The following is a 14,956-nucleotide window of genomic DNA, read 5'->3' as shown; positions in this document are numbered from 1 at the left end:
TCTGAACAATAGCAGACTTACCAAAGTTTGTTGTAGGTATCTAGACATTCTGGCTTTACATTGTGAACTGTAACAAAAAAAAAAAAAAGTTCAAAGATTAGCTACAAAGCAGATGGTCCCAATGGACTTGCAGCATTCCACATACATATTTTTCATAAATGCTTACAATATATATTTGGAAATAAAAGGACAGTTATATAGATCTCCCACTAAAAACACCCATACCACTCCAGGTATGTATATTTGATATTTTAATGGTGGACTCACAAGGGCCTCGGCCTCCATGACATTGGCCACTTTTTCACCCATCATGGCCCCTTCACCTTTCCCACTGTGTTTCTAAATTAGAGATGCCCTTATTTGACCGATTTTATTTCTCTTAAAGGTTCATTTTTTCAACACAACTCAGGCGATCCCCCTTCATTGACTGCTTATGAAAAATTGTGTACTAAAGTTTAAGGCTCACAGGGAGGTATCTCCATGATTTATGCGCCACTGCTTTTCCATGCTTTGCAAAGTGTCTGGCTTCTCTATCCTGCAGTAACCTCATATTGCTCTACTGAAGGACACTCCGCCTAACCCTGTGCAGAGTTTGGTCTGCTTCATTCCCCCTGTGGCTAAAATTACAATTACGGGCGCGTGGAAGATGGCTTCAATACATCATTTAATGCATAAGGTCTCCTGGATTATGATTCATGAAAAATTGCTAGCCTTATTCATGACAAACTCCGTTCAAGCAAATGTGTGCACAGTAGGCAACATATGTGAATGTGCCTCTTGCTTTATCTCAGGGGATTGTTTAGTTGATGCTTTTCTCCAAGCCCTGTGAACCTTGGGCCTCGTTCTCTCTTTTGCCTTTCTGCCATTTCCTTCTCTTTTTGTCCTCTGTTCTTGCATATGAATAATTTTGTGCGCATCTTCCTCATAATGTGCTAGCAGCATTCTGGGCATAGTGGTTCCCTATTTCTTAGTCTGTGCCATTGTCTGATATGGTGCATTTTATGTTAAATTGTAAGTTAACGTGTTACATATACATGAACATTATTCCGTGTTATTCCTACTCTTTGGCATTTTATATTTTGCACTGACTGGTGTTTAAGGAACCTTTTGATTTTGTTTATTCTCTATGCCTGACACAGGTGACTGTAGGCTGTATTCTCTTTATATGATGGCTCCTTGTCTGTGCAATTTAAAAACTTATTTTGATGCCAATCACAAATAAAAGACTGTTGCAAGGGAAAAACTCCCATACCCAATCCCTGCTTGGAATTTAAGCAAGAATGTGGGGCCGTTGGCAAGGATGCCAAACCAAAGCGATTAGATTAGTATAAAAGTAAACATTTGTCATATAAAAGGGGTTTGTACACATCTTGACCAATTAGCATGTTTAATAAGAATCCACAGTATAAAAGTATAATGCAAAAAAAAATGGTGAAAATGTCCTGGAAAAAAGTATTTAAAAGATAAGTGCAGGTTTCCTTTAATATACCTAGGCACTAACTGCTAACCATTAAAAATCATCAGCAATTTGAAACTAACTTTTGATTACTAAGGTTGTCTTTTTTGCGAAAGAAGTTACATCAGAGGGTATTTCAGGAACTATTCAGGTCCCTTTCACGTGGGCGGACCAATCGGGTCCATCTGTCAGTTTTTTAGGCAGACCCGATCAGACCACCCATTGCCCTCTATGGAAAGGTGGATGTCAATGGACACGTGTCCGTTGACACCTGCCAACGTCCGATACTGTCCACTAAAAACAGACAGATGTGGGATCAGTTTCTCACCTGTGGACTTAAGTAATAAGTGGACTTATTATACACATGTTTTCATTATTTATTTTGTTGTGTATAAGTTTGCACATTTTTAAGTTTGTTGTAAGCTCTGTGTTGCCCTACATAACTTTTGTAGGGGTTTACAACTTTGATAAATAACAAATTGTTTCATGACAGCAGCAATTATTTCACTATTAATTTTAGGGCAATGCGTGCGTCACTCATTTATATAAATAGTGTGAACCTAGCCTAATATTCTCTGTGTCCACATTTTTATATGCATATGACATATCTTCTCGGATCGCTTCCGATGTTTGTATATTTTAGAAAAGTCAAATGAAAAAGAGAACATAGCTATTTAATATTCCCATGTGTCTTGCTATGTGGAACCTCGGTTTACGAGTAACGTGCATTTTGAAAGACTAGCGACTTTTTGTTTTAAATTCTGACTCGGTTTGCTAGTGTTGTCTCGCAAAATGAGCAGAATTCAAGCTAACGGGGTGTGCAGTACTGCATTTGGCCTGGAGTGCAGGGGCGACATCAGCCAAGCTGTCCTTGGACCTTTCAGAGTGTCTCCTAAGCTCTCCGACGCCCCCCACCTCTGTTCACATGCAGTATTGCATGCCATTGAAGTCAATGTGGAACAAATTATTTTCATTTCCATCGACTTCTATGGGGGAAACACGCTTTGATATGCGATTTGAGTGCTTTGGATTACGAGAATTCTCCTGGAATGGTTTATGCTTGTAATTCAAGGTTCCACTATACTATCAAAATGAGCTCTCTACCATAGAAACAGACAAAGGACTGTAATAATTACATTGTATTTTGTAGAGGTTGCTGGTCTCCCTCTTGGCCAGCAGATTTGAGTGTGCATCCTTGCGAGGATCGACCTTGCGCACAAAAAGGGATCTGAGCCAGCTGTCTTCTTTGGCTTTCTGACTAGATGATGCAAGGCCCCTGCAGGAAGAATACATAAATAAGTAAATTATTTTAAATGTCTTTACAGATACCTATACATCACATATCTCTACTGCTGCTGAAGTAGTTAAGAGTTGTAAATGCCAGATAGGCGACACTGATGAAGTGCAGATTGGCAGCACTTTTAGGACTGCCCTGATAATCAATGCCCTGGTTATCAGTGTACATGTCCCTTTTACAGAAGCTGGTTATCGGCTCTCTACTCCCTTCCTCATGCTGTCTGTTTTAAAAATGTTCGTTTGTTTTTGTTTGCTGTTACAAGAAAATTTGAAGAAGCAGGATGGAAAACTTTTCTTGAAGGAATTTCAGTGAACATTGTTTTAGTTCAAGAAAGTCCATTCACTTCAAAATTCATTGTCAAAAGAACAAATGTTTTTTGAAGTACGTTTGAACAACATTCAGCAGGTCACTAAAAAGGTATTGAGAATGTTCGCATGAATGTCCATTAGGAAATCTACAAGTGTATGGCCAACTGTACTCTTTCCTCCTGAAAGCATATTCAGAGTTAGAATATTAGCACTGTGGAAAGCAATAAAAAAAAAACGACAGGCTCAGTGCTGACCAGATTCTCCCTTCTAGTGTGAGCGCTGCTGTACAGGGGACAGATTTAGGCAATATTACTAGTTGTATGCAAACACAAGTTTTTTTTATTTTTAAATACATAACTGGATTAATTGGCGTTTGTCTTCCTGAAGTTTATCTTAAAAGGTAATGTCTATGTCGGCTCCGAGTTCATCTTTAAATAGCTGTAAAGGTGATGTGCATATAGTAACAGGGTCACACTACATGAATGTGACACCGTTTGACCTTACTGTTACAGCATGTAAGGGAATGACAGCAGACTGACATTAACGTAATTCAAAAGTAATACCAAACTACTCATTTAATAAATCCATTAAAATGCACAGAATGCCTTGTCACAAGGCAACCAAAACTGTGACTGTACTAAGCTGATAAAACCTGAAAATAAACATTTATAGCACCTCACTGTTATTTGCATTGGTTTTCTTGTTAGAATTCTAAAAGGGTAATTACAATAAGAGCGCACATTTAATTCTTGCAACACATACCCCTCCCAAACAATTTTGAAATATGCACTAACCTAAATTAAGACTTCACAGAAATGATTTGCCCAATGCACACAGTTAGGCCCCTTTCAGACGGACGGATAGAATGGTGCTTTTAGCTGCGGATTTTCTATTTTTCTACCGCAGCTAAAAGCACACAATGTTTTCCTATGGCCCCATTCACACACAGCGTTTACGCACGATTACGTTACATGCGGTTTGGTGCGAATAGAAAAAATAGAATTGAATGCGTCCAGGTGCGATGTAGCGCAGCTATATGCACATAACCGCAGGTAATCGCAGTCTTTTTTGTCAACTGCGGATAGCAGCGTTTTAGAATTCAAGGGACCCAAACAAAGAAAAAGAAACAAATGGTTGCTATGGAAATGAATACCGCAGCTAAACGCAGCCGCAGTTAAACGCACGTAAACGCATGTAATCGCAATGTGCAAATGCAGCTAATCGCAGTGCCTGGAGCCTTGAATTTCACAAAACATTTGTAGTGCTTTTAACTGCGGCAAAACAGCCGTCCGTCTGAAAGGGGCCTTACTCACTCATCTCACTCCTCCAATTCAGACTGGGCATGTGATGGGGAAGAGATGGAGTGAGATTATAGAGGGTTACCAGGAGTATGTTTTGTTTTATAACTAAAACAGTGGGTGTGGGGGGGGGGGGGGTTCATTGCTGTCTATGTCCTCGCAAAGGTGATTTTAACTTACTCCAGATGACAGGTGGCACCAGACTTAAAAGCAGAGTTCCAGGTATTTGTATGTTTATTAAAAGTCAGCAGCTACAAAAAATGTAGCTGCTGACTTTTAATAAACAGACACTTACCTGTTCCACGGTCCAGCAATGCGGCGAACGGAGCGTCGCTCCTCTCCGCTGGCACCTCCATTGTCACTTCGGGCACCCGACCATGACAGCTTTCGGCTTCACGGCTGGGCACTCCCAGAGTGGACAGGCGATCGCCTGGGACCTGTCACGGGTCCCAGGCGATCGCCTACAGGGAGGGGACACCTAAGGCGAGAGGAGTCGCCGTCTAGGCGGTCCCTGGGCGGAAGGAGGAAGTGGGACAGGAAATCCTAGTCCTACCGAAGCCCCCACTTGCCCCCCCAAAAAAATTACATGCCAAATATGGCATGTAAGGGGGCGAGGAGTGGTTAAAGCGGAAGTTCCACTTTTGGGTGGAATGCGGCTTTAAGAAAAGTACATTTAGGATAAATCATCCTTATGGGAACAGCACAGACATTTCAGCAACAGTGGCTGCAATATTTCTATCTTCACAAGAACTATTTAAACCAGATTTCAGGTTCAAAGCTAGAGGATCCAGATGCAAGACTACTTGTACACTAGCCTATCATAGAAAAAGCACATATGAGTCAGGGAGACTGCGCACCCCAAAAATACAGTTTTTTTTTGCAGTGAGAATGGACAAATATCTATTATATAAAAAAAAAAAGTTTATTTTATCTACTAGAAAAAGTTCAGTTGTACAAAATAATAGATAGATAATTTTTTTTTTAAGATAGCTAAAAACGAATGAAAACAAATAAATGAAATGTGGCTAAAGGCGGGTTACCGCGTTTAGCATTATAAAAAGTCAGAAAATTGAGCGTCTGAACTATTTTTTTTTGCCTTAAAAAAAAAAAAAAAAAAAAAAAAAAAAGCGGCCTATAAAACTCCACTGCTTAAAAATGACAGTAAACGAACATGTGTACATGTACACATAAGATAACATTGAATGAGTTGAGGGGCAATTGAAAAAGTGTCCAACTGCCTCTGAACGTCCGTTTAGCAGCAGCAGTGTACATGGGGCCTTATAATAGATATTTATCCATTCTTGCTGCTAAAAAAAAAAAAAAAAAAAAAAAAAAAAAAGGGCGGGGAACTTTTCCACATTTACAAGGTACACTCGCCTTCCCTGACCACATCCCCGGAAAAATGTGAAACGCTGCAAAAATACAAACCATGTTTTCACAGCGATTTGCATTTTCCCACGGCTGCCAGTCAAAACATTCCTATCCTGAACATGATTCTTCCACATTCAGGAGAGGGTGGTTTAACCTCACCTAAATGCAGCAGCTTCTAAACTCTGCTAAAAGCCTGTGTGTACATGGACACGTAGGCTTTTATGGGGTGGAGTTCAATAGCTTTGGCAAAAAAATGCCAAAAGCTCCTAAACTCGAGTTTAGGAGCTGCCAGTGTAGGCTAGTAGAACAGGCTTTAATGGAACATGATCTGTTTTATTTTTTTGGGGGGTTAAAATGCTTTAAAGCTGAGCTCCAGGCACACACATTTTCATCTATAGATGGTCCACTATAGCCATAAAAAAATATGAATCCACTTTGAATATGCATTATGCATTTTCAAACCCAGCTAATACTTTGTGAAAGTAGTGGTGACATCACCATTATGCTGTACATAGCCTGAGCACAGAGCAGAGATATGGGAGGGACCCAGCAGGCTCCACCCACTACAGACTGTCTGCAGAAAACTACAAGACCAGTCACCCTGCATAAGAAGAATGAGCAGCAGTGACCAGTCTATTACAGGAGGCTCCTGCACAGAGAAGTATCATGTTGAGTGAAGGCACAAATCTGAAAGAAATACACAAAGCACGGCTCTTGTATGCAACCAATATTGCCTATCCAAGACTTCAACTCTGGGCAGTGATAATTAAAAGTAATGCGAACAGCATTTTTTGTTTATAAACCAGCTATACTTACCTGCTCTGTGTAATAGTCGTGCACATAACGACCCCGGACCTCCCCTTCTGTGGTCCCTTGCCAACAATCTTAGTCCCTCCTCTTCTCCTTGTGCCCCCATAGCATGCTGTATCCAGCCATAAACCATATAACTAAGAACATCTCTGTGTGTAATCTATTGTGATTACAGTATATATTGCTCTCTCAAATAAATCACAGAGACTAATTACTGCATGGTTGCCTAGGTGGTAAAACGCAGTGCAGTTTGAGCACATTAGTAGTGACGCTCCAAGAGATGAATACTGGTTAAAGATAAACAGGATCCAATTGGCTTCACTTAAATTGTAATTACTCTTATTAACACTTATTTGTCTGATCGTCCTGTTCTGTATAACATGAGTTACGGTAGAAAAACATCCTGAAATAAAAGGATATGGATGGATTATTTGTTTACTATTAGTACAGAACCTTCATTTTAAGCAAGGTATTCTTACCTTCTGGGCAATGTCTGTTCTCACATCACATACACTGCCCAGTTTTTCAACAAATAAATCAGGGATCTTCAAACTACAGCCCTCCAGCTGTAGTGGAACTACACTTCCCATGAGGCATTGTAAAAATCTGACAATCACAGACATGATTAGGCATGATGGGAATTGTAGTTCCTGAACAACTGGAGGGCCGTAGTTTGAAGACCCCTGATAGATGTTGTCAGGTGTCATACACCAATCAGCCATAACTTCAGGTGCTGAAGAACAGGGAGAGGTGAGTGTAAACACCTTCCCCGTTCTTCTCTGTGGCAGTGTCACTGATCATCTGTTCCCTGTTATAGGGAACAACGATCAGTGACATCACACCTACAGCCACACCCCCCTACAGTAAGAATCACTTCCTTAGGGCACACTTAACCCCTTAGCGCCCTTATTGGTTAACCCCTTTACTGCCATTGTCATTTTCACAGTAATCAGTGCATTTTCATAGCACTTTTTGCTGTGAAAATGACAATGGTCCCAAAAATGTATTAAAAGTGTCCGCTATAATGTCGCAGTCACGGGAAAAAAAAAATTAATAATAATAATAAATAATAATAATAATAATAATAATAATAAGGCTTCATTTCCACTGGCGTTTTTACAGCCACTGTTAGCCTTTTTTACAGCTTAAAAACGCCTGGCCATGTTTATTTTGTAAAAAAAAAAAAAAAAAAAAAAAAATATTTTGTGAGCAGCTTTAAAAATGCCGCGGTAGCGTTTGAGCGTTTTCGCACATCTGCCAGTTTTACAGCTCTACTCTGGAGCTTCAGAAGGCCCTGGTCCTGCGTTTTTTTTTTCAGCTCAAAAACGCCTATGCCATTTGCAGCTCAAAAACGCCTATGTGGGCATGATGCCATAGATAGAATAACATGGACAGGCGTTTTTAAACTGTAAAAAACGCTCAGAAAAGTGGCTGTAAAAACGTCAGTGGAAATGAAGCCTAATAATAGCTGATCGCCGCCATTAGTAGTAAAAATAAATTATTAATAAAAATGCCATAAAACTATCCCCTATTTTGTAAACACTATAAATTTTCCGCAAACCAAAAATAGGTAGAAGAATGCGTATCGGCCTACACTGAGGAAAAAAAATAAATTTTTATATCTTTTTTGGGGATATTTATTATAGCAAAAAGTTCAAAAAAAAAATACATTTTTTTTCTAAATTGTCGCTCTATTTTTATTTATAGCGCAAAAAATTAAAACTGCAGGTCAAATACCACCAAAAGAAAGCTCTATTTGTGGGGGAAAAAAAAAAAAAGACGGACGCCAATTTTGTTTGGGAGCCACGTCGCACGACTGTGCAATTGTCAGTTAGAGTGACGCAGTGCCAAATCGCAAAAAGGGGTTAGGTCCTTTACCTGCATAATGGTGCGGGTCTTAAGTGGTTAAAGCAAGAAATATACAGCTATATTTTAACAAATTATTTTACTAATTATTGTAAAAAAAAAAAAAAAAAAAACGGATTATTCAGCTGGATTCAATAAGTCAGTGGTTTGCAGATTGTGGCTCCTTGATTGCCTGGGTGCACTATTCCTCCCACTGGTACAAGACACTATTCCGTCAACTGACACCAACAACGGGGCACCGTTCCTCCCAACGGCACCAACAATGGGGGATACTTTTCTTCCTAATGGCACCAAGGGGGCATTATTATTCCTCCTAATGACACCAACATTAGGGCACTATTCCTCGTCCCTTACCAAATGTGGTAATGTTTACTCCCACCGATGTCAGGGAAGTTTCCACTCCAACTGGCCGCTGTGTGGCCCCCTAAAAGTCTGAAGAACAAATAACTGGTGCTTTGTTTATTAAGTCTGGAACCCCCTGGCACAAAGTAGTTGTATGTTTTACTAACACAGGTCAAAGTCGCAAAACTGCGTTCAGGCGTTTGTTTTACCTTCCATCACGAAAAGGTTAAAAGCCTATTGAGTAAGAGGGACTCATGCTTGTAGTCCAGTGTATGCTTCAGCCCAATAATAGGAGGTCCATGCCTCTGTCCAGACCTGGGGCTGGAGGAATAGTCTGCAGGAAGCCTGTGCACTGGTTGCAATGCTCTGCACACTTCAATGTACAAACCTACATGCACTTTAATTTTTGTTTGTGGATTCCATTTTTGTTGGAAGCGGTGGAGTAAAGCTGAGGGAATAGTGTGTAATAGAAGCCCCCCTTGTATGAGGAGTATGGTGAAGGGTTCCCATGCTGTTCCCATACAGGGTAAGGTATCCCTGTCATGTCAGTACATAGGAGAGGAGAATACACAGCACTGGGGTGACCTTGAGCAGAGCTCACAACAGCTGTCTCCAATCTCCAGCACACAATCATAGTATACAAAGCCCTGTATATACAGAACAATGAGGGAGACACCTCTACACACCGACACTACACACAGCTAGTACTGAGTGTCTAATACAGTCTTCTCCTCACTGCTCCGCGCCAAGCAACACTTTACCGCACTTATCACAGGGAAACCTTACAGCTCTATAGTAATTCAGTGCAAGGAGGGGACGTATTAGGGTATTGCACATGCTCACCTGGCAAGCAGAAGACTAGGCCCGCAGGCCTGCACCCTATTCGCCCTACTCCAAGCCGCGGACACAGCTCTGCTCGCCATCTTGCAACAATCCGCTGCGCTGCCAGTGCACGTCAGGGAACGGAGGAGGAGCGCCGCTGTCATTCTCAACAGCGCCGCCAGGTGGACATTTGCTGTCTTGAAGAGGTCCTTATAATGAGCATGTAATATCACAAACAACCACCAGAGGGACTTTACATAAAAGGCGCTGCCAGAGCCTACCAGTGCTTAGCCTTAGATAGATATTTCCTGACCTAGACTATTTGGAAACAATACTAGTGCTGGGAATAGAATGTGAGCTATATAAACTATATACAAATACAAAAATATGTAAACATAAATACTATTTGTTGTGCTGCTAATACTAGGGCTGGGTATACAATGTAACATATATAACTATATAATAAAAAAAATATAAACATAAATAATATTTGGTTTTGTGCAAACCAATCAATATACGCTTATTGCTTATATTTACCAATATTTTGGTAAAAAAAATCGCAATAAGCGTTTATCGGTTGGTTTGCGCAATAGCGTTTACAAAATAGGGGATAGTTTTATTGCATTTTTATAAAAAAAATGTTTTTTACTACTAATGGCGGCGATCAGCGATTTTTTTCGTGACTGCGACATTATGGCGGACACTTCTGACAATTTTGACACATTTTTGGGACCATTGTCATTTTCACAGCAAAAAATGCATTTAAAATGCATTGTTTATTGTGGAAATGACAGTTGCAGTTTGGGAGTGAACCACAGGGGGCGCTGAAGGGGTTAGGGTTCACCTAGTGTGTGTTTACAACTGTAGGGGGGTGTGGCTGTAGGAGTGACGTCATCGATTGTGTCTCCCTATAAAGGGGATGATCGGTGCAGCCGCCACAGTGAAGCTCTCCCCGTTCTTCAGTTCCAGGGACCGATCGCTTCGGACCGGGTCGCGGGCGCGCGCCCGCGACCCACGGTTGGGTAGATGTACAGGACGTGCCGGTACGTCCATCTGCCCAGCCGTGCCATTCTGCCGACGTATATCGGCGTCGGGCGGTCCTTAAGTGGTTAAAAAAAAAAAAATATGGGATATTTAATATAGCAAAAAGTACAAAATATTGCTTTTTTTTCAAAATTTACGCTTTTTTTGTTTATAGCGCAAAAAATAAAAAAAAAAGCAACACAGAGGTGATCAAGTACCACCAAAAGAAAGCTCTATTTGTGGGAAAAAAAAGAACGTCAATTTTGTTTGGGTACAACATCGCATGACCGCGCAATTGTTAGTTAAAGTGACGCAGTGCCGTATCGCAAAAAGTGCTCTGGTCAGGAAGGGGGTAAATTCTTCTGGGGCTTCATTATTATCCCATTAAAGCAGAGCTCCACCCTAAAGTGGAACTTCCGCTCATCGGATTCCTCCCCACTCCGGTGCCACAATTGGCACCCTTTGGGGGGAGGGGGGACAGGTATCCTTTCCCACTTCCAGGAGTCCGGCCGTGACGTCACCGCGGGGTTCCCTCCTCCTCCTCCCATGGCTGCCAGGCTAATAGGAGAGAGGAGCGGGGCCTCACGCATGTGCAGTAGGGTTCCTGGCATAAAGCCGAAAGGCTACACTGCCGGGTTTCTTACCCGCAATGGCAGCGGCAGTGTAGCCTTTCGGCTTCATGCCGTGAACCCTACTGCCGACATCGCTGGACTCCAGGACAGGCAAGTGTTCATTTAATAAAAGCCAGCAGCTGCAGTATGTGTAGGTGCTGGCTTTTAATTTTTTTTTCCCGCACCTCCTCTTTAAAGAAGATGAGAATGTGCGCTGCATTTCGACATTTCGGCAATGTTAATTCTAGATCACGAACAGTAGTTTACATGACCAAACTCTTCCCAGTCGTTCCTTGATTCCGATAATGCGTGTTTGCACTTTCGACTTTTGTGTGACATTTCTGTACTGACCATTCGAAAATCAAATGTTGAGTTCACATCCAACAAAAATTTTATAGCCTGCACATCCAACTTTTATGCGATGAAAAAGTCAAATCGGTTTTCGAAAGCAGCATACTAACGATCCGAAAATCCGCAGACAGCTCGTCTTACAAATTTCCCCTTCTGATTTTCATATCGTGTGTAGGAGGTCTAAGGGAGAGTTCTTCTTACATGAGAGTCCACAGCGTTCCCCCTTGCATCAGCATCCCAGCTTACATCAGAGTCCACAGGGTTTCCCCTTATAGGGCAAGGAGAAACTCTGCAGACCCTGATATAAAGGTGAACACTGAGGATTCTGATGTAAAGGGGAGCTCTGAGGTAAAGGGGTCTCTGGTCACCATAGTCCCCCTTACATTAGCATCTGCAAAGTGAATACACTATGGCAAGGGGGGACAGTGATGTAAAAAGGGAGTGAGGGCAGGGATATAAGGAGGGAAAGAGGTGAGAGAGACAGAAAGTTGAAGAGAGATGGAGGAAGGGGTAGGAAAGAGACAGAGGAGATGAAAGAGAGAGCAAGGGGGGTGAGAGAGAAGGGTGAGAGAAAGAGAGAAGGGGGATGGGATAGACAGGGGGTGAGAGAGAGGAGAGAAAGAGAGAGGGGGTGAGAGAGAGAGAGGGAGAGGGGGTAAGAAAGAAAAAGGGGGTATTCAATGTGTGGCCGGTGCAGATACAGCAGGGATAGGATGGGAGGTGGAGCAGATTCAGCATGCCCTGTTCATATAGCATATGTGCACTGCCGATCCTGTGTCAATATCTCACTCATAGGATTCCTGTGAGATATTACAGGATCAGCAGAGCACCCATACCCATGCATTACTGTGTACTCTGTGACAGGTTCCCCCCCCCCCCCCCCCATTCCCTTGGGGCCAGGTTCCCTGCACACTGGTTGATATGACACTTAGTGCTCTTAATTGAGACAAGCACACACTACACAGGGATATGCTATGTTCAGAATTCATGTCTAAGGTTTACAACCACTTTAAAGCATATGATTCTGTTAGTGAGTGCATATTTTAAGATATTACTGTAGTAAAACGGCATGAAGTACAGGCACCTATTGGTATGATCAGTGGCAAAGCTAGACATTCTTTCACCCAGGGCAAAGACTCAGTTTGGCACCCCAAATCCACTCCACAAATGTGCTTCTGTGTTCTCTTCTTCTTTGCTGGCGACGCCCCTCCCAAACCGCCTGAGTGAGGCTTGGATTCTGCACATAAAGCGCTGCTGCTTTCTTCTGGCAGCCTCAGCTGCACTGCAGTGTACTATGCTTTGGTTATTAGTGAACAGAGTGAGTGATCAGTATTAATCACTCACACTGTTCATTCAGAAACGGAAGGGGCCGGTAAATGACATTTACCTGACCCTTTCACCCCAATCTCCATCCTGACACATACAGCAGCCGGCAGGGAGGTGAAAGGGGGCAGCCGGAGGTGCTACATGGGAGGGGGAAAGGACAGGTAGGACTCAGGCAGCACAATGAGAGGGGAGGCAGAATGGGAGGCATTTACTAGAACCAATAGCCATCGGCTGTATTTTCCTTCTGCAGCTGCTGAATCTGTCTTTCAGCGGCCACAGGAGGAAAATACAGCCAATTGTTTCTAGCAAATGCCACCCCACCCCTCCTGTCCAGGTTTGACTTCAAGGCAGCAAGTTAGCAGACTGAATCTCTGGGGTCCGGATCCTGGCTCCCCTCAAGTTGGCACACGTGGCATGTGCCCCCCCCTCGTTCTAGTTTCGGCCCTGCGTATGGCAACACACGCTAAAGCTTTGTTCAGAAAGACCTGGCAGTTTGTCTCCAAATCAAAAATTTCCTTATGACAAAACAAAATTTGCTGGTAATGTGACCCTATTTTACAGCAGGACGCAATACCGTGTAAACCCTTAAACCCCTTTCATATCGGCAGCTAGGGGGTGATAAAAAAAAACAGACGGCTGATCCGTTTTTTTCGCACCCTCTCACCTACGAGCAATACACATTATCGCAGTACTACATGCAGAGTTTGACAGGCAGCACAATCTGTCAAACTCTCCCATGTATAGTAGGTGAATGGGGCTGCACCGCAACCATGAGCCAAATGCTTGGCTTGCAGTTGTGGTGTAGTCCCGCAATGTCCCCAAAAAAAAACACAGGCATCAGGAGGTGACAATAATGCCTCCTTAACACCCACTAACCTCTTTCATTACCCTTTGATAAGCAATCCATCATGAATTGTTTTTCAGGGGGGCAGTAAATATTTTTGGTAGGATTATTGAAGCAGAAGTAGGGTGATCCCAGCATGCCCTCAGTCCATGATGTCACAAGGGGGCATCTCTTAATTATTGACTGAAGGTTTTTCTTTTTATGAGTTGGCGGTGGTAGCGGGCGTTGTGATTGACAATGAATCTTTTCTTTATTGCCAGCAATGTGTTTTTTTTTACATTCAGGTGTCAGCGGGGATACACGCTGACAGCTGATGACTCATCCATTGTCAAGGACGCGGTGGCTGGTGTCGGGGCCTGCTTCTTAACAACCAACTAATCACTGGTTGTTAAAAGGCGCTGGCAGCTGCCGCTTTAAAAAATAATAAAAAACTCTGCTAAACGCAGGACACCAGCATTTAACAGTTTTAGAACGGTCAGCTGTTTTTCTGCCAGAACGCACTGGCAGAGTTTTTTTTTTTCTGCCAGTAAACTCTCCTCTTCACTTCTAAAAGCCTACGGGGGTTGTTTACTAAAGGCAAATCCACTTTCCACTACAAGTGCAAAGTGCACTTGAAATTGCACTTGGAAGTGCAGCCGCTGTAGATCTGAGGGGGACATGCAAGGAAAATAAAAAACAGCATTTTAGCTTGCACATGATTGGATGAAATAATCAGCAGAGCTTCCCCTCAGATTTACAGTGACTGCACTTTCAGTGCAATTTCACTTGTAGTGCAAAGTGGATTTTCCTTTTGTAAATAACCCCCTTTGTGTGCATGAACACCTTGAATAACATGCAGTGAGTTGAGGCAGTTAAAAAAAAGTCTGACTCCCAAACAGCAGCTGTAAAAATGCCCAGTGTGCATGAGGCTTTACATTTCTAGATGTTCCATAGATAGCAAAACTTCACTTTATACAGGTCAATATAATGCAATTCAAACTTTGTTATAAACTGATTAAAGTAAACCATCTAGCAAAACCATGACTATATACAGGTATATGTATGTCAATGTAATTGCAGCAGTCACCTGATCAAATCAGGAGCATGACAACACTATCTGCTTTTGCCTTTATTTTTCTGTCTTTATTAGAAAAGTTCATACAGTTGTACTCTACACAGCTCAGTTTACTTTATAAAAATCAAGCTCATCGCTTGCTTTCTTCACATTTTACCAAATAAAAGAAATGAATAC

At 42.2% G+C, this 14,956-nt stretch overlaps 1 protein-coding gene across 1 annotated transcript in view; it reads right to left on the bottom strand.

Moving 5' to 3' along the window:
* Positions 1-9,731, bottom strand: part of NIPSNAP2 (nipsnap homolog 2) — a 41,415-nt gene extending 31,684 nt beyond the window's left edge. The window contains exons 1-3 of the mRNA XM_040336755.1: positions 9,592-9,731; positions 2,593-2,732; positions 22-67 (exon numbers count right to left, since the gene is read on the bottom strand). Coding sequence (XP_040192689.1) covers positions 22-67; positions 2,593-2,732; positions 9,592-9,671 — 266 coding nt within the window. The 5' untranslated portion in view covers positions 9,672-9,731. The remainder of the gene's footprint in view (positions 1-21; positions 68-2,592; positions 2,733-9,591) is intronic.
* Positions 9,732-14,956: the final 5,225 nt, after the last annotated feature.

Source organism: Rana temporaria, chromosome 2 (genome assembly GCF_905171775.1).
Source record: "Rana temporaria chromosome 2, aRanTem1.1, whole genome shotgun sequence".
Classification (NCBI taxonomy): Eukaryota; Metazoa; Chordata; class Amphibia; order Anura; family Ranidae; genus Rana; species Rana temporaria.
This window is presented reverse-complemented; position numbering and strand designations above follow the sequence as displayed.